Source organism: Podarcis gaigeae, assembly GCF_964106915.1.
Source record: "Podarcis gaigeae genome assembly, chromosome: 6".
Taxonomy (NCBI): domain Eukaryota; kingdom Metazoa; phylum Chordata; class Lepidosauria; order Squamata; family Lacertidae; genus Podarcis; species Podarcis gaigeae.
In genome coordinates this window covers 49239787-49262108 of record NC_139682.1, presented here as the reverse complement: position 1 = coordinate 49262108, position 22322 = coordinate 49239787, and the positions used below count along the sequence as shown (strand labels likewise).

Genomic DNA, 22322 nt, shown 5'->3' with positions numbered 1-22322 from the left:
AACTCTCTTTTATTGAATATTACAAACATTGCCACAGGTGTGGTTGTGGCTGATTGGTTGATACAAACACAAAGAAACTCATTGCCTATTGGTTAATGCAAATGCAAGGCGGGAATTACATGTGAGGGGTGGGAATTACATGTGAACATTAATCACCAGTAGATTAAAGGCTGGGAAACGAGGTTGGGACTAGACAAGCATGAAACCTCCTAACTAAAGATTAATATGGCAAACATATGTGCAGAAGGAAAACTTCCCTTTAAACGGCTCCTGAACGTAGAAGCCGTCCGTCAATTGCTTCCACCTGGACCGGTTCTGGCTTGTTCCGAAGTGGCACCTGATGATGGGCAGCAAAAGCAGCGTCCATATAAGAACGGGTTGCTCCTGAATCCACCAAAGCATGGGTAAGAATCCAGGGCCCACCTGGAGGGTATAAACGTACCGGAACCATAAGATGTTGCAAGTCCATTGGTGCGGGCCCATTCTGCGCTGTTTGGGACCCCCGGTAGCTAGGGCCATCAGCTACTGGGGGTTGGCGGTTTCCCTGTGGCTGGCGTTTCTCAGGGCAGGACCAAGCGTAGTGTCCACTTCCGCCACAGTAGAGACATAGATTCCCCTCCCGACGCCGCGCCTTCTCTGCGGGGGAAAGGCGTGGCCGCACTGCCCCGAGCTGCATAGGCTCCTCCGATAACTCAGTTGTGACCGTGGGGCTGCCGGAAGAAACTGGTGCCGAGAACTGGAGGTGTCGGCGGCCCCGGGCCTGGCGACGATCCTCCAGCCGGTCGTCTATCTGTAGACTCCGTTGAATGAGAGTGTCTAGCGTGGTGGGGCGTTCCATTGTGGCCAGCTGGTCCAGTATCTCGTCCGAAAGCCCTTCGAGATACTGGTCCCGCAGTGCCGAGTCGTTCCAGGTCAAGTCCTGTGCCAACAGCCGAAACTCTGTGGTATATGCGGCCACCGTGGACTTGCCCTGTTTCAACTGCCGAATCGCCCGGTTGGCTTGACTCCCTTTCTGGGGGTTGCCGAACGTGGCCTCCAAAAGATTGCAAAACCCCGTATAGTCTGCCAGCAAGGGGGAGTCTTGCCTGAGTAGCGGCAACGCCCACTTGGCCGCCTGGTCCTTTAACAAACTAATCAAAAAGTGCACCTTGGTGCGGTCGTCAGGGAAGTTCCGGGCTCGCCCCTGAATATACAGCTTGGCTTGGGCGAGGAACATGGGAAAGCTGGCCGGGGCCCCATCAAATTTCTCGGGCAAAGCCACTGGGTACTTGCCAGGAGCCGGGGCGTCGGCCCCAGGAGCCGGTAGGGCTTCCAAGCGCTGCTGAAGTGCCGTAACCGCGTCGCTGAGCTGCTGCACGGTGTGAGTCAAGGCCTGGTTCTTCTGGGCCAAAGCCACCAGCGCAGCCGCCTGGTCAGCCATGGCCTCTGGCTCTTCCCGAACGCACCCCAACGAAGGGGGAGTGCGGGTGTGGCGGGAGCAAACTATGCTGGTCCCGGGGGTAAGGTACCGTGGGCGTAAGCAGAGTCCACACGAAGAGGGGCGAGGTCCGAGGCAGAGAGCCGGGCGGGGAACAGGAACGCTGGAACAGGAGGCCGAGCAGGGAACAGGAACACCGGATGGTCAGGAACAGGAGGCCGAGCAGGGATCAGGAACACAGGAAGGTCCGAAGCCAACAACGACGTTACTCCCGCAACCTGGGACCAGGCTGACTGGGCTTTTATCCTCTTCTAAGGCCAGGGGCGGTCCCGGCCCCCAGGAGCCCCGCCTCCTCTGGCCTTAAGGCGAGCACTCCTCCTGGGAGCAACCAGTTCCCTTCGCCTCTCTGCCCTAAGCCTCTGCAGATCAGGAGAGGCCGAAGGGTTACTGGGCCCCGGAGGAGGCTCACCTGTAGCCACTGAGTCCTCAAGCCCCTCTGGGGCCAGAAGGGTTTCACCTGGGGCCAGCTCCTGGTGCTCTGCCACAGGTGCAGGCTCTTCAGCATCTAGGCCTTGCCCCAGTTCAGCCGGCTCCTGTGCAGGCTGGGATTCCTCTGGTTCATCCTCTGAATCGGAATCCCAGGCCATCACATCAGCTGGTGCTTGTTGCAAGGGAACCTGTGCAGACTGAGGCTCTTCAGAATCAGGCCCCAGACTTGGTTTAGATGCCGCCTGAGGCAGAGGATCTGGTGCGGATTGAGACTCCTCCAGTTCCGAGCCCAAGTCCTAGGCCATCACACCTTCAAAGGTAGCCCCATGTAGAGTGCATAGCAGTAGTCCAAGCGGGAGATAACTAGAGCATGTACCACTCTGGCAAGACAGTCCGCAGGCAGGTAGGGTCTCAGGCTGCTTACCAGATGAAGCTGGTATACAGCCACCCTGGACACAGAATTAACCTGTGAGTCCAAAGCTGTGAGTCCAAAATGACTCCCAGGCTGTGCACCTGGTCCTTCAGGGGCACCGTTACCCCATTCAGGACCAGGGAGTCCCCCCCACCCGCCTGCCCCCTGTCCCCCCAAAACAGTACTTCTGTCTTATCAGGATTCAACCTCAATCCGTTAGCCGCCATCCAACCGCCTCCAGGTACTCACACAGGACATTCACTGCCTTCACTGGTTCTGATTTAAAAGAGAGGTAGAGCTGGGTATTATCCGCATACTGATGATCTCTCCCAGCGGCTGCATGTAGATGTTGAAAAGCATGGGGGAGAAGACAGAACCCTGAGGCACCCCACAAGTGAGAGTCCAGGAGTCTGAACACTCATCCCCCCAAATCACTTTTTGGACACAGCCCAGGAGGAAGGAGCGGAACCACTCTATAATAGTGCTTCCAGCTCCCAGCCCCTCCAGACAGTCCAGAAGGATATTATGGTCAGTTGTGTCAAAGGCCGCTGAGAGATCCAGCAGAACTAGGAAACAGCTTTCACCTTTGTCCCTAGCCCACTGGAGATAATCGACCAGTGCGACCAAGGCAGTTTCAGTCCCATGATGAGGCCTTGGAAGGGATCCAAATGGTCCGCATCCTCCAGGCGTGCTTGGAGTTGTTCAGCAACCACTCGCTCAATCAGCTTGGCCAAGAATGGTAGATTTGAGACTGGGTGATAGTTGGCCATATTGGCTGGGTTCAAAGATTTTTTTTAAGAAGCAGTTTAATGATCGCCTCTTTCAGTGGGTCTGGGAAGGCTCCCTTGCAGAGGGAAGCTTTCATCACCCTACAGAGCCCATCGCCCAACCCTTCCCAGCTCGCTTTTATTAGCCAGGATGGGCAAGGATCAAGGAGACAGGTGGTCAGTTTCTCTCGTCCAAGCAGCCTGTCCACTTCCTCGGAGGTAACAGATTGGAATTGGTCCCATGTAACATGACTATGGGACGCGGGTGGCGCTGTGGGTTAAACCACAGAGCCTAGGACTTGCTGATCGAAAGGTCGGCGGTTCGAATCCCCACAACGGGGTGAGCTCCTGTTGCTCGGTCCCAGCTCCTGCCCACCTAGCAGTTCGAAAGCACCCCTAAGTGCAAGTAGACAAATAGGGACCGCTCTCCAGCGGGAAGGTAAATGGCGTTTCCGTGTGCTGCGCTGGTGCCGGCTCGCCAGATGCAGCTTAGTCACGCTGGCCACGTGACCCGGAAGCTGTCTTTGGACAAGCGCCGGGTCCCGGCCTCTTGAGCGAGATGAGCGCGCAACCCAGAATCGGGCATGACTGGACCTGTTGGTCAGGGGTACCTTTACCTTTACTTTAACATGACTATACAGGACTCTAGCACTCTCCCGCCCCGGCCCTGCTCCCACGGTGGAGTCTACCTCCTTCCGAATCTGAGCGACTTTATCTGCAAAAAACTTTGCAAAAGCATTGCAGGAGATCTTGGGGTCCCTACCAGGCCCCAGTGATGGTAAATACCATCTATACATCACTTTCATAACATTTTCTTTAAGTGCACTGCATGCAGTAAAGTTAACACCTTCCTTCCACAACCTTTCCCAAGATTCTAACTGAACATTATATCCAAAATCTTTAGCCCATTGTATCATCACCCCTTTAACCACTTCATCTTTAGAATGCGATTCCAATAATAGTTTATACATTTTCGATATTTTCCTCTTATCACCCAATAAGTCTATCTCCAGCCTAGATCTTAGGGTACTGAAACCATTTTTCTTTTTATCCTCCTTAAACACATCATTTACCTGATGATATTGCAACCAATCCATCAATAACTCTTTTGTTTCTTCAAATGTTTTTTTAATTTTAACTGACTTGCTATCTCTGTCAATAAATCTCTATGCGTGGCCCACTCTCCTTTCATATTTAACTTTTTTACCATTATTCCTTCTATTGGAGAGAGCCACCAAGTGGTTTTACGTTCCAATAAATTTTTATATCTATTCCACACCTCATAAATTGATTTTTTTTATTGTGTGGTTCAGTAATCCTTTATGCACTTTTACTTTGTCATACCATAAATATGCATGTCATCCATATCTGTTGTCATAGCCCTCCAAATCTAAAAGATCTGTGTTGTCTAACAAAATTCAATTCCTCAACCAACATAGACAGGACATTTAACAATATATTCTCAAGTCTGGCAGGGAGAACCACCTATTTCTTTTGTATCTGTTAGGATTTTGTATTTAATTATTGGTTGTTTCCCCTGCCAGATAAATTTTGATAATACTTTTTGCCATTCTTTGAAGTGCCCCTCCCTGCACAAAATATTATTCTTAACATCCTTTAAGGGTGACATCAGTTGTTCACACAATTTTTTTGTTGTATTTCACAGTGAGTCCATCCAGTCCTGGTGCTTTACCTATTTTTAATTGTTTTATTGCTGATTGTACTTCCATTATTGTTATTGGTGTATTCAATTGGTCCTTTTTATTTTTCAGAATCTTCAGTAATTTGTTCTGTTTCAAATAGTTTTCTAACTTTTTCTATATTTTCTTTTCCAGCTTTATATAATTCTTTATAAAATCTTAGGAGATTTTTCCTGATCTCTTTCGGGTTTTCTATTATTTAATCTTCTATTTTTAGCTTATTAATAGTATTTTGTCCTTGTTTCCTTTTCAGTTGCCAAACTAATAATTTTCCAGGTTTATTGGCAAATTCAGAATTCCTCTGCCTTAGCATTTTTATTTTCCATTCGACTTCTTGATTAATTAATACTGAAAATTGGGTTTGCAGGATCTTAATATTTTGTTTTATTTGTGTACTTCTTGGTTTCTTGATTAATTGCTTTTCATTTTCAATTATATGCTTTAATATATCCTCCTTCTTTTCTCTTACTCTTTTCTGAAGGCTATTTTGTTGTATGAAGAAACCTCTCATTACTACTTTGCTTGCATTCCATACCATATCTATTCTGTCTCTTTGTTCAAATTCAATTCAAATACTCTTGGTAAAGTCTCTTGTGTCCTTTGCATAATCTTCTGATCATCTAGTAATCGTTCATTCCTTCTCCATGTAAACTATGATTCATCTCTTCTTTTTAATTCCATTACAATCGGATTATGATCTGCCAGTTATTGCAGCATCTCTGTTAGCTTTGCCAGTTTATTGGAGCATCCCTTGTCAAATGTGGTAACCCTGTGCATGCTTACCTGGGAGAAATCTAATTGAACCCAATAGTGCTTGTTTCTGAGTAATTATGTATATATCCAGACTGTTAAACAGGTATGAAGCAGTTTTCTTTCATTCAGCTTTGCTTGTGGTACCCTGTTGAAGACTGTGTGAAATCCCTATAGTTCTGTTTGATGTGATATTTTCCATAAAGGATGAGAGCAATTACCGTATTTTTTGCTCCATAAGACAACTTTTTTCTTTCTAAAAAGTACGGGGAAATGTCTGTGCGTCTTATGGAGCGAGTGCGTGGTCCCTGGAGCCAAATTGCCCAGGGGCGAAAAGCAGATCATGCTTTTTTGTGTGTGAAAGAGGGAAATGGGTGTTGAAACAAAGCCGCTGATCGGCAAGCGATCGGGAGGGAGATAAGGCTGCTGGGAAAGGAGGCTGCCTGGGAGGGGGGAGGTAAAAGCCCATGGATCCTCAGGATTTTTGCATTGGGTCACCCCAAATTCACCATCAGATCACATAGCACTTCCATGGCTACAGCCTGCACCAAAAAAACCACGCACCCACTGTTGAGTGAGGCCGCAATGGCGCAAAAACGTGGTTACAAAGCACGGATCCACATGGATCCTCAGGATTTATGCATTGGGCTACCCCAAACTCACCGTCAAATCACATGTCTGTGACAAAAATCATACACCTGCTGTTTCGTTCAGAATATTTTTTTTCTTGTTTTCCTCCTCTAAAAGCTAGGTGCGTCTTATGGCCAGGTGCGTCTCATGGAGCGAAAAATATGGTACTTTGTTCAGAATTCATTAGGATTTGGCTAATATCCTGGAACAATGATGCATTTTTTCCCGTTTTTTAAAAATTCATTTTTATTAAGTTTTCCACTTTAACAATCCAATCAAATCACATTAAATATTCCAAATTATACATATACATATCAAGTCTGAATATTCTGCCAAATTATATATTTTTAATAGGACTTCCCATGCTTCAAGTTCGGAGGCTTCTGAACATCCCATACTTCTACTGCTTTTCATTGTCATTTCCGATGGTTCCTCTAATTCTTTCTGTTGTTGACCTTCATTCTTTCACAGCCTCTGAATTGTTCCCACAAGCGGGTTAAAACAAACAATGATGTGTTTCTGTGTGGATTTTATGTCTATGATTCCCCTCTATACGTTCGCAGCATCTCCTCGCACGCTGGTGTTTCTGCCGAATCAATCCGAAAGTCTTTTCGCTGCTGGCAGCCACCATCTTCACTCAGTTCCAATAAAATCAAATCTAAGCGTCTGCTTTTCCCAGACCGGTTGCATCAAACATTAGCCTTTCCAGGGGAGATTTGCCAAATCAAACTGAAAACACAAGTATAATGACATATTAAAGGTTCACCTCCCCCTTTGACTATTTGTAATTCTGCAGCCCGGTCTTGACTTCCAATCATGGCGGATTTCAAGTGCAACACAACTCCCACAGATACCAGGAAACCGTCCAAGTTTTTTTAACGTCTCTCCAGCAGCTAATGAGATTCTGCTTTTGCCTGATGTCCACACATTGGAGAATCTTTTATCCTCTTCCAAGCAAGTCAAAGATCGAAAGCCTTAATTATATACAGTGGCGTAGCGTGGGGGGTGCCGGCCGCACCGGGCGCAACATCTGGGGGGTAGGATTAGGGGGCGCAAATCCACGGGTTAGGGGGCGCAAATCCATGGGTTAGGGGGTGCAAATTACTTGCCTTGCCCCGGGTGCTGACAACCCATGCTACGCCACTGATTATATAGTATTATTATTTCCACACAGTTTATATTTTTAGAGCCATATTATATCAACAAATACAAAACTTTCCAATCTCGCTTGTTACAGTTAATGTAAATGGTTCTTCTGGGTTTTTTTTTTTTGCCAAATAATATAATAAAGCAAAATACAGTAATAAGAGAGGCTCCCCTCTTTGTTCCATTCCAACATACCAACTTAAATGTTACTCCTTCTTCCACTCAGTCTTTTTTGGCACCTCAGTGGCTGGTTAATTAGCAGAGTAATTCCTCCCTCCTCACTCGAAGCATGTCCAAAACTTAAATCCAATTTTTCATCTTAAGAAATGGAACTTGATTTGCTCATAGAGACAGCATCCAGGAGAGCTAGACTCTCTTGGGGGCTTTCTATCCAGTGCCCCCAGCCTCTACTTCCTTCCGAATTTGGGGCTAATTTGTTGGGCATCCGCGGATGAGACTCTGTCTTCCTGTACCCCTGGGAAGATTTTGGGAGGCCGATTACTCCTATCTCAGCCTCTAATTACCCCATGAGAGCCGGAGCGATGGAATTTTCAGTCATCTTCCATGGCGCCTCAAGTGGAAGTCCGAACATGAAGGCATTTCAAGTCTCCCATCTTGTCATGGGGCAGAATCCCTCTAGACCAGGCATGGCCAAACTTGGCCCTCCAGCTGTTTTGGGACTACAGTTCCCATCATCCCTGACCACTGGTCCTGTTAGATAGGGATGATAGGAGTTGTAGTCCCAAAACAGCTGGAGGGCCAAGTTTGGCCATGCCTGCTCTAGACAGTTCTTCTCTACCCAGATACCCACAAATCTCAGAGATATTCCAAGGGGGGGGGTGGAATCTAGATATTCCACTCTTGGCACAGTGTGTTGTGTTATCTGTTAAAATTAGCAGGGGGTTGTGATAATGCTGCTGGAGCTACTTGCCTTTCTTGTTATGGCATCATGACTACAATACAGTGGTACCTAAGGGTTAAGAACTTAATTTGTTATGGAGTTCCGTTCTTAACCTGAAACCATTCTTAACCTGAGGTACCACTTTAGCTAATGGGGCTTCCTGCTACCGCCGTGCGATTTTTGTTCTCATTGTGAAGCGCAGTTCTTAACCCGAGGTACTATTTCTGGGTTAGCGGAGTCTGTAACCTGAAGCGTCTGTAACCCGAGATACCACTGTACAGCCAGTATGACATAGTGATAAGAGTGTTGGACTAAGACCTGGGAGACTGGGGTTCTAGTTCCAAATCAGCCATGAAGCTCATTAAACTACCTTGCAGATTTATTGTGAAGACAAAATGGGGCAGGGGGTGGGACCCATGAATGCCACTTCGAGCTCCTTGGAAAAAAGGCGGGATATAAATGTAATAAAATAATTCAACAGTGAAGATTTGAACTTCCCACAGCCAGAGGTAGGGATGCTCTATATGTGTGCCTCATGTCCTTTTCATTTTCCCATCTCTGCCTCAGGCCCTCAGTGTTAGACAGCTTCGCTCTGCTCTCAGGTCAGCTGAATACCCTGAATAAAGTGCTAAAACATGAGAAGACTCCACTGCTACGCAATCAGGTCATAATTCCACTAGTGCTGTCTCCAGATCGTGATGAGGAGATCATGGTAAGGATTTGGCTGATTATTACAATCTATTTTATAGCTACAAGTCATTTCTTGGCTCCAGTGCTGGTGAAAAAGTTGAGTGACAGGTTGGTTAAATGAGAATAGTAGCACCTTCAATACTTAAGTATTATAAATGGCAGAGCACGTAATGGATTGGACTAGATTGCTCACGTTCCAGTTTTTTATTTGGGGGAGTTTTAAAAATGGCATCTCCTACCTGTAGGCTGAAGTTGTACACTTCCATTACATTACATCACTTCACTTTGCTGCAAATGTTGACTAAGCCAGAAACCAGTGAGAAAAGAGGATCTTTAGGAAAGCAAGGATGTAACAAAATAAGCCTCAGTTCCTTCATGCTCTATTCTATGTTGGCCTCTGTCTCCTCCCTTTGCTGATTTATGCCACAGCCTCATGCCTTGCCAACCTTGCTACTGGAAGAACCTTTTAGCTAGGACTTTGTGTATACTGTACACCAAACACGAGGGTGTCGTGCCTCTGCAGTCTAGAAAGGAAGTATGTCACATCTTAGCTTATGGGGCAACTAAATTGCCACAATGGGACATTTGCTCTTCTCCTCACCCATGCTGCCCGCAGAACCAGTGAGGGTGGGAGGAAAAAGGGAGGACCTTCTGTTACGCAAGGAGAAACACTTGTGCTGACAGAACATTATCCTTAGCTTTACATTGATTACAGTCCCTGGATTCCAGAGGCTTGAGTTTGACATTCCTAGGTCATGTCTTAAACAATGTTGCTCAATCAGTTCTCCACAAACTAGTGTTACGCAGTGCGTGTCTTCAGATAAACATGAAGAACAGAGTTTGAAGTTTCTCACAGAATACACATTCATTTTATTTTTGCCCTGCTTTTCAGAAAATATTGCCACCAAAGCAGCTTACAGTTCAAATCTACAGAGCGATAAAATTATACCCTTTATAGTTTAGACATGGCTGTCTGTTCTGGCTCCTGTTGGCTGGTGATACAGTCCCAATTTTAGACTCTTCCTTCATAGATAGCCAGAAGGAGCTACAAAGGTACTCAGCTGCTAGCTGATGGTAAAGATGCCAACACAGAGAAGTAACTGTTTCTGCTCACCTTCATTGCTTAAACTTTTTATGCATTGGTAATTTAATTGCTAGAATCCTGCTGGCGGGTATCCTGGGCCTAAATTCCCAGGAACAACTGGGTCTCTGTAACCTACATCAGGTCTGTAGGGCCAACTTCGTATTCTGTAGCTTTGCGGCAAAGTATGACTTTGATCACTGATGGTCTGGATGTTCCAGCGGCAGACAGAAGGCCGAGTGCCAGTGTTCAGCCATGAGGTTGTGCCTGATCACCTGAGAACCAAGCCTGATCCTGAAGTAGAGGAGCAAGAGAAGCAGCTGAGCACAGACGCGGCTCGCATTGGTACCGATGCGGCACTGGTAAGGGTTTCAGCTGCTTAAGTATACTCAACTCCTAGGTTTTTGTTGTTAAATATCTCTTGCTGAATATTTATATGTAGGAATCCTGTGGTCTTTTGCATCTCTCTCTACCACCATGTTCTCACATTTAATATTCTGCATCAGAGTTGCAAGTGACCCCAAAAGTTCACTTACTGGAACCCCCTACACTGCAGGACTCACAGCTTAAAGAAGCCGTGACAGATGGCAATCCAACCTCTGTTATAATGAAGGAGAGACTGCCACTTTCTGAGGTAGTCTTTTCCATGGCTTAACAGCTCTATCAGAAAGTTCTTCCTAATTTTTTGTCAGAATCTCCTTTCTTGTAACTTGAACCTATTGGATGCAGTATTTCAGGTGGGGGTTTCAGCAGGGCAGAACAGAGTGATATTATTACTTCCCTTGATCTGAACACTATACTTTTGTTGGTGCAGCCTAGAATTGCATTGGTTGGGGGTTTTTTTGTTTTGTTTTTTGCTACTGCATCAAGCTGTTAACTCATGTTGAGCTTGTAGTCTACTAAGACCCCTAGATCCTTTTCACATGTGCTGCTGTCAAGTCTGTTGTCCCCCATCCTATATTTGTGTGTCTGATTATTCCTGCCTAAGTGCAGAGCCTTACATTTGCCCCTACTGAAATTCATTTTCTTAGTTTTCTATTGTAAATGGCCCTGTGATTCTTGGAGGAAGGATGGTATAGGAATAGCAGCAGCAGCAGCAGTAACAGCAGGAGTTGTTTGGGCTCAGTTCTCCAATCCATTAACGTCTTCTTAAATCCTGATTCTGTCTTCTGAAGTATTGGCTACCCTTCCCAGTTTGATGTCTTCTGCAAATTTGATTAGCAGACCCTCAATTCCTTCATCCAAGTCACTTATAAAGATGTTGACAACACTGGGCTCAGGACGGAATCCTGCAGCACCTCACTGGTCAGTCCCCCCCCCCCCCCCCGGAAAATGAAGAACAATTAGTGAGCACTCTTTGGGTTTGGTCAATCAACCAGCTACAAATCCACCTAGCAATAACATCATCTAGGCCACATTTTACCAGCTTCTCCACCAGAATATAATGGGAGGTTTTGTTGAAAGTCAAAATTCTGCGGATTTTATCTATATTTTTGATAATTTTATTAAGTGCACCTTTAAAAGTTGGTTTTATTAATATTTTTAATAAATCTTTTATACCATTTTATGTAAAATACTCAAATAGTTTTTTTATTGAGCAGTCTATTAAAGGTTGTAATTTTTTTTAAGGCAACACAAATTCCTTGACATGTTTTACTGTGCAAATCTTATCATTACAGAAACAGATCCAAAGCTTAAACAAAATGTGCTCGAACTTATTGGAGAAAATCAACAAAGAAGACCGAGAGTCTGAGAGTGGAGGTATGGCACTGGAGAAGCAGGAGGGACAGCAGAGGTGTTAGAGGGGGTTCACAGTCCAGTAGCCCTAGAAACAAAAATAGTAGAATAACAGCAGCCAAGATTAGCATAATGGTATTAAGACTGTGCTTTATAAATTTTCCTTCGTTGTGCAGGTTTACGGCAGAACAAGCAGACATTCAACCCTGCTGATACCAATGCACTTGTTGCAGCTGTGGCCTTTGGAAAGGGTCTGTCAAACAGACGCCCACCCGGTGTATCAGGGCCTGTACAGTCCGGTCAGCCAGGTGCCAACCCCATCATAGCAGGTGCTTCTGCTATGCAGCAGGTACAAATGTCTGGAGCATCAAGCCAGCCACAGTCCATGCTTGGAGGAGTGCAGATGACACAAGCAGGACAGCCAGGTAAATAAAAGCATTCAGTCATATTGGAGTGTCTCAAATGCAAAAGGAGAGGAAGTGGAATGTACGGGTGTAGCGAATGGGGAGCTATCCTGAGACAAGAGGAATCGGTGCCTGGGGGAATTTAAATGCATATACAGTGGTACCTCAGGTTAAGTACTTAATTCATTCCAGAGGTCCGTTCTTTTTTTCTTTTTTTAAATAATTTTTATTAAATTTTCTATTTAACAATCCAATCATATCACATTAATTATTCCAAATTATACCAATACATATCATTAAGTCCAAATATTTTGCCAATTTTTAACTTTTTGTTGGGGGTTCGAGTTCAGTAAGGGTCCAGTCATCTCATATTTCTGCTGCTTTTGGTGTTCACAAGTCCCATCTTCCGATCTTCTTCTTGTTATCGTTTTTCTTTTTAATCACCTCTGAGTTGTTTCCACAAGCGAGTTGAAGCAAGCATCATTATGTTTCTGTGTGAACTTTGTAAGGCTTTCCCTTTCTTTTCTTTTTAAAGCTGGTAAGTCTTTTATTTGCAGTAAATCATCACACGCTGATCCAAAAGTCCTGCTCGGGCAGCAGGCGCCATTTTTGTCAGTTCCGATGAAATAAATTCTAAGCGTCTGCTCATTAATTTTCCCAGACCAGTTGCACCATAAATCAGTCTTTCCAGGGGAGAAATCAAACTTAACAATCCAAATATCAAAGCAGTGGCTCGCCTCCCCCTTTGACTGTTAATCTCGCAACATAGTCTATTTCATAAAGGCGGATCCCGATTAAGAACTGCGTCACATGAGAGCCTTTCATTTTTATTTCCACACAGTTTATTTTCTAATCTCACTTGCTGTCAGTCGTGTGATGGTTCTTCTAGGGGAGGGGTTGTTAGTAATATCATAATAGAAAGAAGAAGCTTCCCCCCCCCTTCCGTTCCATTTCAACATACCGACATAGCTGTTATTCTTTGATGTTATCTTCTATGCAGTCCATTCCATCACTCTTAACTTCTCAGTGGCAGGCTTAATTAGCAGCTGATAAACCCTTTTCTTCGCTCGAAGCATGTGCAATTACTTTTATATCAAAGATTTTAACTTAAGTAATGCAACTAGCGTCGCTCTCAGAAGCAGCGTCCGGGAGATCCAGAGCTCACTCGAGGGCTTTCTGTCCAGTGCCCTCACCCCCTCCTTCTTTCAAACTTGGTGGTGATTTATGGACAACCGCTGCATCTTCCCTTCCCCGGGAAGAATTTCGGGAGGCTGATTTACTCCCATATCAGCCTCTTAATTACCTCGTGTGAGCTGGAGAGATGGTATTGTCGGCCATCTTCCAAGGCGCCCCTAGAGGCCCCTCTCCCTAGCAGCCCCCCATTCTTAACCTGAAACTGTTCTTAACCTGAAGCACCACTTTAGCTAATGGGGCCTCCTGTTGCTTTGAATCCTTTCTTTCATTTTGTCCAATTCTGCATAGTCCATTATTTTCGTCTGCCATTCTTCTTTCGTCAGAATTTCTTCTTGTTTCCATTTCTGGGCTAACAATACTCTTGCCACAGTTGTTGCATATAAAAACAATTTAACATCTTGCCTATTAATGTCCTGACCTATAATGCCAAGTAAAAATGCTTCTGGTTTTTTTAAAAATGTATATTTCAACATCTTTTTCATCTCATTATATATCATTTCCCAGAAGTTCTTTACTTTTTTACATTCCCACCACATATGATAAAATGTTCCTTCTTTTTCTTTACATTTCCAACATTTATTATTTGTCTTGTACATTTTAGCTAATTTCCCTGGTGTAATTTACCATCTATACATCATTTTCATCATATTCTCTTTCAAAGCATTCCAGGCTGTAAATTTTATCCTTTCATTCCACAACCTTTCCCATTCTTCAAGCTGTATATTATATCGAAAGTCTTTTGCCCAATGTATCATCTTTCAAATGCCATCCCAACAGTATTTTATACATTTTAGATATTATTTTACATTCATTGTTTAATATTTCTATTTCAAATTTTGATTTTTTTTATCAAATCCTTTTTCTTTAAAATAGGTAACCCAGTTTTTACTCATATTTATCATTTTCACACTCATTGCTTCCAATGGAGATAACCACCACGGTGTTTTACGTTCTGATAAATTTTTATACCTATCCCATACAGTGGTACCTCGCAAGACGAAATTAATTCGTTCTGCGAGTTTTTTCGTCTTGCGAATTTTTCGTCTTGCGAAGCACGGATTCCCATAGGAATGCATTGAAAATCAATTAATGCGTTCCTATGGTCAAAAAAAATGCAAACAAAGCCAAATTTGGTACAAAAGGAGTTTATTAAGTGCTCTTTAAAGTCACACATACTGTAAAGAGCATTTCAAAAATTGAAGGAACAATAATTTAAGTTTCTAAACATGACAGAAAAGCATTTAAAAATCACCAAAGTGTACAATACTGTACATACATTTTCTAAGACTCTGGGGGCCAACTCGAAGAAGGTTCCTCTTCCACTCTTTGCTTCTTGCTGAAGAACCTGTCCATGGTCTGCTGCTTCATCCGCCTTTTCAGCACCTCCCTGAAAGACGACATGACCCTCGTATCAAAAATGTTCGCAAGGTCACATGTCAGGTCCTTGACAGGGTGGTGCCACTGTGCAAAAGCCTGCACATCTTTCCACTTCAGGCAAATGTCCCTCAGTTCTTTGGAGGACAGCCGTTCCTCAGTTGCTTCCTCCTCTTCCAGCGAGGCCTGCTCCTGTACAGCCTCTGCCTGCAGTTCGACCAGCTCCTGGGTGGTCAGTTCGTGGTTGTGCTCCTCCACCAGCTCGCTGACGTCCTCCTCTGTGACCTCCAGGCCCATGGTCCTCCCCAAGGAAACAGTGTCCTGCACCACTGTTGACTCTGGTGCATCAGAGTCACTTGGTGCCACACAGTCTGGCCACAGGCTGTGCCAAGCGCAATTAAAATTTCTCTGGTTGATCCCGTCCTAGGCTGTGGTAATCATCTTCAAGCAGGTGACGATGTCGAAGTGGTCCTTCCAGAATTCCCGCAGGGTGATGTTGGTGCAATCAGTCACCTCGAAGCATCGCCTGAAAAGCTCCTTGGTGTAGAGTTTTTTGAAATTGGCGATGAGCTGCTGATCCATCGGCTGGAGCAGTGGCGTGGTGTTAGGCGGCAGGAACATGATGTTGATGAAGCTGAACTCCTCCAACAAGTCCTCCTCAAGGCCTTTAGGATGAGCAGGAGCATTGTCCATCAGAAGCAAGGCCTTCAGCGGCAGGTCGTTGTCCAGCAGGTACTGTTTGACAGCAAGGCCAAAAGCAAGATTGACCCAGTCCACAAACAGCACACGTGTGACCCAAGCCTTACTGTTGGATCGTCACATGACACTCAGCTGCTCCTTGTCGACCTTGTGTTTCTTGAAGGCCCGTGGGTTCTCCGAGTGGTACGCCAGCAGGGGCTTGATCTTCAGGTCGCCACTTGCATTGGCATAGAAGAGCAGGGTCAGACGGTCCTTCACGGGCTTGTGGCCAGGCAACTTGGCCTCCTCCTGAGTGATGAAAGTCCTTTTGGGCATCCTCTTCCAAAACAGCCCGGTCTCGTCACAGTTGAAGACCTGCGGTGGAACGTAGCCCTCCGTCTTCACAACCTCCAGGAACTCTGCTGCAAAGTCTTCAGCCGCAGGAACATCAGAACTGGCAGCCTCTCCATGCCTGACCACGCTGTGGATTCCAGATCTCGTCTTGAACCGGTCAAACCAGCCTCCGCTTGCCTTGAAGACTTCTGGCTCGCCTGAGGTTCCTGGCTGTTGCCGGACGAGGACTGCGTGCAAGGCCTTGGCCTTCTCACAAATGACGGCCTCAGTCACTGTGGCCCCTGCACGCTGCTTCTCTTCTAACTAGATGAGCAGCAACATCTCCACCTCCTCCAGAACAGCTGGGCGGTTCTTCACGATCCTGGTGACTCCCTTGGCTGCATCAGTCGCAAGGATCTTCTCCCTCATCTTCAGGATGGTCCCGATGGTCGATGGATTCCTCCCGTACTCCCTGGCGAGGTCTGTCACACGCATTCCACAGTCGTGCTTCCGGATGATCTCCTTCTTCATTTCCAGCGTAACCTTCTCCTTCTTCCTCTCGCGGCCTCTGCAGCAGCAGTCTTCTTGGGCCCCATGGCAGCACAGCTCCTACCTTCGCAACCCCCCCCCCCAAAAAAAATCAGTGCTTCACATCCAAAAAATTCAAAAGCACCAAACCTCCTAGAAAACACATAAGCTCCTAAATCCAAACCCAGAAATCTTTTTTTTAACAACAGCAGAGTGCCCCAATGGTCACAAAAAATCATAAAAATGCAGAAAAAAAACACACAAGCTTCCAGATTCTTGCAAACCCCTCCCCAACTATTCCCCCAGCCACCCACCACACAGAAATCCAAATCCAGAAATTTTTTTTAACAACAGCAGAGTGCCCCAATGGTCACAAAAAATCATAAAAATGCAGAAAAAAACACACAAGCTTCCAGATTCTTGCAAACCCCTCCCCAACACCAAGTCCTTGAATTCCAAACACCCCAACCCAAAATCCAAAACCCCCCAAAAAAGTTTTAAAAGTTTAACTTACCAAATGGCTGCAAAAGAAGTTTTGGAAAAGCTTCAAAAATCACCAAAGTCTTCAAAAACCTCAAAAAAGGCTACCACACCGCGTGCTATGAGTTGCTCCTCGAAGTCAAGTCGCAACTGCACCTCCTCAAGCAATGCACCCTGGGTATTAATGGTTTTAAGAAAAAGGAAACAAACTTGCAAGACGTTTTCGTCTTGCGAAGCAAGCCCATAGGGAAATTTGTCTTGCGAAGCAACTCAAAAAATGAAAAACTCTTTCGTCTTGCGAGTTTTTCGTCTTACGAGGCATTCGTCTTGCAAGGTACCACTGTACTTCATATAAAGATCTTCGAAATATATGATTACCAAATCCTTTATGGATTTTTGTTTTGTTATAGCATAAATATGCATGCCAACCAAATCTATTATCATAACCTTCTAAATCCAACAAATCTGTATTTTTTAGCAACATCCATTCCTTTAACCAACAGAGGCAAACCACCCCGTAATACAACTGGGACAGCCCATAATATCTTGTGCTGTATTCACCACCCTCTGTAGACACTTCCTATCAGTTGATGTCAAACCAGCGTAGCACACCGTGATGCAGTGTGAAAGGACACTTTCTATTGTTGACCGGTAGATTGACATCGTTCTTTCGCATTACTCTGAGGAGATGGAATCTCTGTTGGGCTTTCTTAACCACCTGGGTTGTATTTATTTTCCAAGTAAGGTCTTGGAAGTAAGGTCTGAGATAAACTCCTAGGAATTTAAAGGAAGAGACTCTCTCCACACAGCCCTCCCCCGATGTACAGTGGGGCTAGTTCTCCTCTCTTCCTCTGAAAGTCCAACACCATCTCCTTTGTTTTACTGATATTAAGGTGCAAGTTGTTCCCTAGGCACCATGTAGATATTTCTTGGACCTCCCCTCTATACGCTGATTCGTCTCCAGCTGTTATTAAACCCATTATGGTGGTGTCATCTGCAAACTTAATAACTGCAGTAGACGGGTCAGATGATATACAATTGTACGTATACAATGAGTACAGGTAGGGACTTAGCACACATCCCTGTCGTGTGCCCGTGCTGATTTTTAAGGAATTAGATGTTACATGTCCAGTCCTCACTGTTTGTGTCCGATCTATCAAAAAGTATTTAATCCAGTCACAGATGGTAGGAGAAAGGTTCATGTCAGCCAGCTTTTTAATGAGGATGTCCAGAAGGATTACATTACACACAATCTGGGGGTGGGGATGAAGGGGCAGGTATGATAACCTATATACATATGATTATTTTCAAAGAATTGAGCTCTTAAATGGAGCATGCTGTTGCAGAGGAATTGTGCATTGTGCAAGACCAGCATTGGTTACTATACCAGTTCCCACTGCATTCCAGTTGCTAGGGAACAGCAGAAGAAGAAGACTGTTGAGCTTATTTTCTCCTTTGGGCTTCTCAAGAAGCCACTTTTGGAAACAGGATGCTGGACTAGATCAGCCTTTGGTCTGATCCAGCAAGGCTCTTCTTATGTTTTTATCGATCAAAACAAGATTTTCACAGAGTGAATATGGGGAGGGAATGCAGAAGTAGAAGAAATTAAACAGTGAGAGAGGCTATACCTCACTTAGAAAGTGTGTGCAGAGAAGATTCTGACATGAACCCCAGGGAAGAAGTGGGGAGAATGTTCCCACTTATATGTTCATCACTCCTAAAATGTAGACTGTTCTAACACATTGCTAAGCCCAGCTGCTTTCCTCTCTCCAGGTAAAATGCCCAGCGGCATAAAAACCAATATCAAATCAGCTTCAATGCATCCCTACCAAAGGTGAGTAGGAAATATTCTGGCTTGTTGCTGCTTCTGGACATCCTTTCAGACTTCAGCTCACTCTCAACAGCAAGATTACTGACTAAAGTTCTGTCTCCTGAGATAATTACCTTCTCATTGCGATAATTTATTTACACGGCTGCATTTATCACTTGGGACTCAGAAGTGTTCAGTGTTTTCATACAGAATGGCATAGGCATTCCTTTGGGAAGAACACATCTGTTGATGAGCCAGACCTGGATGAGGAGCAGATCTTGACTCTTTTCTACACATATAAATATGAAGCCTGATTGTCTTGGAGTGTGCTTTTGTGATTAGAATTGGATGGTGGAGGAGGAGTAGACATGCAAGATGTACTCTTTATGGTTTTTTGTTTAATAAAAATCAGATGTTCTGCTTTGTGTATTCATTTACATATTTATTTAAACTATTACCTCTTGCTCTTGAGCTGAAAGTGCTCCTAGACCAGTTTACAGATCTTTTTTTTCTTTAAATATATATATATATATATATCTATATATTGCCCTCAGGCTTACAATCTGACAACGTGACACAAAAGGAAAAAGGTACCGTATTTTTCACCCTATAGGATGCACTTTCCCCCCTCCGAAAATGAAGGGGAAATGTGTGTGCATCCAATGGGGCGAATGCAGGCTTTCGCTGAAGCCTGGAAAGCGAGAGGGGTCGTGCACACCGACCCCTCTAGCTCTCCAGGCTTCAGGAAGCTATCCGCAAGCCTGCAGAGCCCAGCGGGAACTCCCACGGGCTCTGAAGGCTTGCGGATAGCTGCCTGCAGCCCGAAGCCCGGGGAGTGCGGCACTGTGCACCCCGGGCTTAGGGCAGCTATCCGCAAGCCTGCAGAGCCTGGCTGGAGTTCCCACCGGGCTCCGCAGGCTTGCAGATAGCTGCCCTAAGCCCGGGGTGCACAGCGGGCTACAGCGCTGCACTCCCCGGGCTTCAGATAGCAGCAAGCTCCGGGAACGATGGCGAGGTTGAGCGCAACCTTGCCATCGCTCCCGGACCAGTTCTGGGGGCTGGGGTCGGGGGAAGCTCGGGCTCCCCCCACCCCCAGCCCGACAAGCTCTGGGAGCGATGGCGAGGTTGAGCGCAACCTCGCCTTCGCTCCCGGACCCCCAGCCCCGAGGCTAAAAACGAAGCCAAGACAGCAAGCGGGTTACATCCCGCTCGCTGTCATGGCTTCTTTGCTCTTTGGGGCTTGGGGGGGAAATAATATTTTTTCTTTATTCCCCCCCCCCCCAAAAAAAGTGCGCCCTATGGGCCGGTGCACCCTATAGGGCGAAAGATACGGTATGTAGGGAGAAAGCAAACACAGGAATCGTTTTTTAAAAGCTACAGTTGTTATAATAGCCAGCTGGGATGGAAATAATTCAAGTGGTTTGAGAGAAATGCTACTGCTAGGTGGCAGACTAGGTGGCAGAAGAACCAAAGGCGGCTGGTTTTTCAGTAGAGCAGACTGAATAGCTTTGCTTTGCTTTCCTTCTTAATAATAATAATAATAATAATAATAATAATAATAACAATAATTTATTATTTATACCCCGCCCATCTGGCTGGGCCTCCCCAGCCACTCTGGGCGGCTTCCATAGAAACAAAAAATACAGTAAAATATCACATGTTAAAAACTTCCCTAACCTCTGCTGCAACCAGATGGAATGGATGGTAATCCTGCATTTGTTCCTAGGTCTGGTCATGGTAAACACTGTGGATTTGTCTTTGTATTTTCCGTAGATCGCCTAAGTCCAGTAACACTGGATCAAGCTATTATCTAGTTTGATGTCTGCAGATGTATTGATCCTTGGCCATTGATAAGATAAAGCCAAATATTCAGTGCCTTCCACAGGGAGGATGCAAGAAACTTGGCGTTAGAAATCACTGTAATGCAGAGAGCAACCCATCTGACTCAAAGGAACTGTACTATTCTTCACTGCAAGGGAAGTTTAAAATATCCCAGGTGCATCTAATTTGATGTGTGGAAAAATGCTTCTTTGGCCTTCATGAATTCTTTGCAGTACATTGGTACAATGCAGTCTGCCCATGGTTTACTTCCATTCAATTCCCACCAATGTACCAGATGCAGTCTCTCCTGCATTCCTTTCACTAGTGGCTAACTTTTCCAAAGTATCAGCCGTCTGATAGAAACTATTTGGCTCCATAATATACATAAAAGGTAAAGGGACCCCTGACCATTAGGTCCAGTCGTGGCCGACTCTGGGGTTGCGGTGCTCATCCCGCTTTATTGGCTGAGGGAGCCGGCCTACAGCTTCCGGGTCATGTGGCCAGCATGACTAAGCCGCTTCTGGCGAGCCAGAGCAGCACACGGAAACACTGTTTGCCTTCCCGCCGGAGCGGTATCTATTTATCTACTTGCACTTTTATGTGCTTTCGAACTGCTAGGTTGGCAGGAGAAGGGACCCAGCAACGGGAGCTCACCCCATCGCAGGGATTCGAACCGCCTACCTTCTGATCGGCAAGCCCTAGGCTCTGTGGTTTAACCCACAGCGCCACCCGCGTCCCAATAATATACATAGCTGTGTACAAAAATGATTCCCAAACTCCCCCCACGCCAGACCACTTGAAAATTGCTGAGGTCTTGCTGGACCACTTAATGATTTTTCTGCCTATTGTAACAATTGTAATGCACTGTGCTAGATGCTATATTTTTCATTATATTTGTATTGCTTCTTTCGTTTCTTATATAGAGGCGTTTCCCACTTGAGCGTCATTAGCACGCACATTCCCATTGACACATGCACTGCAAACGGCAACAGAAGGGGGTGGGGGAATCCCCACTTGTGCGTGTCATAGAATGGAACCCTCTTATAAATGGGGATTTCCCCCATTATACATTTTTATTGTATTGCAATTTGAATTATTTGAACTTAAAAGCAATAAAAATACAAATCACAATTAATATGAATATTTATTGCACTGGATGTGTCCACCCCGATCTTCAGTCACAAATTCACAAACACAAAGCAGACTACCAGAATGCTTTCAGATCACACAGTTTGGGAACACCAGGTGTAGATAATCCAACTTGCTTATTTCATTCCAGTTACTGAACTTTGGTTTTGTGGTTGTGGGTTTTGAGAGCCCCTGTGCACAACTCTTTAATGTGCGGTACCGCAACTTTTCGGGTGGCTGCAAGGGCAAATGGCTGCAAACTATGCGGATTACCTGTTTTTTTCTGACACCTTGCTGTGATACATGTTTCCATTATAATCATTTGCCCAATAATAAGTGTTGGAAATGCAATGAGACTGAAGGTACCTGCTATCACCTTTGGTGGACTTGCCCGAGGATTAAGGCCTTCTGGGAAATGATTTATAATGAAATTAAAAAGGTACTTAAATGTACTTTCCATAAGAAACCAGAGGCATTTCTCCTGGGCATGGTCGGCCAATTGGTGCCAAGGAAGGATAGGACGTTCTTTATGTATGCCACCACAGCAGCAAGGATTCTCCTAGCAAAGTATTGGAAGACACAAGAACTACCCACGCTGGAAGAATGGCAGGCGAAGGTGATTGACTATATGGGACTGGCAGAGATGACTGGCAGAATTCGTGACCAAGAGAAAGAGACGGTGGAAGAAGATTGGAAGAAGTTTAAAGTATATCTTAAGAACTGTTGTAATATTGATGAATGTTAAAATGTCAAGGTAAAGGAAAATATGGAATTACAGCTGTAATTGACTGATAGATTAATTACCAGAAGAAATTTAAAAAGACAATAAGTGATTAATTAACCGATCTGAAG

At 45.1% G+C, this 22322-nt stretch overlaps 2 protein-coding genes and 1 long non-coding RNA gene across 3 annotated transcripts in view; 1 reads left to right on the top strand and 2 right to left on the bottom strand.

Moving 5' to 3' along the window:
- MED8 (mediator complex subunit 8) overlaps positions 1-18939 on the top strand; it is a 32750-nt gene extending 13811 nt beyond the window's left edge. Inside the window, exons 3-7 of the mRNA XM_083742283.1 lie at positions 8780-8924; positions 10205-10345; positions 11663-11744; positions 11897-12145; positions 18485-18939. Coding sequence (XP_083598409.1) covers positions 8780-8924; positions 10205-10345; positions 11663-11744; positions 11897-12145; positions 18485-18549 — 682 coding nt within the window. The 3' untranslated portion in view covers positions 18550-18939. The remainder of the gene's footprint in view (positions 1-8779; positions 8925-10204; positions 10346-11662; positions 11745-11896; positions 12146-18484) is intronic.
- LOC310847830 (uncharacterized protein) lies at positions 14448-16632 on the bottom strand. The gene is made up of 3 exons (XM_083745952.1): positions 16494-16632; positions 15736-16403; positions 14448-15115 (listed from the first exon to the last, which is right to left on the bottom strand). Exon 3 carries the CDS (start codon positions 14987-14989, stop codon positions 14600-14602), a length of 390 nt encoding a protein of 129 aa, XP_083602078.1. The 5' UTR covers positions 14990-15115; positions 15736-16403; positions 16494-16632; the 3' UTR covers positions 14448-14599.
- A 153-nt stretch (positions 18940-19092) lies between the features above and the next one.
- LOC310846175 lies at positions 19093-21491 on the bottom strand. The gene is made up of 4 exons (XR_014565174.1): positions 20199-21491; positions 19658-20042; positions 19452-19548; positions 19093-19409 (listed from the first exon to the last, which is right to left on the bottom strand). It is a non-coding gene; the product is annotated as an uncharacterized lncRNA (long non-coding RNA).
- Between the last annotated feature and the right edge of the window lie 831 nt (positions 21492-22322).

Coding starts and splice junctions, on each gene's coding strand:
- LOC310847830 (XM_083745952.1), bottom strand. CDS start 14,989: ATGGGCCTGGAGGTCACAGAGGAGGACGTCAGCGAGCTGGTGGAGGAG.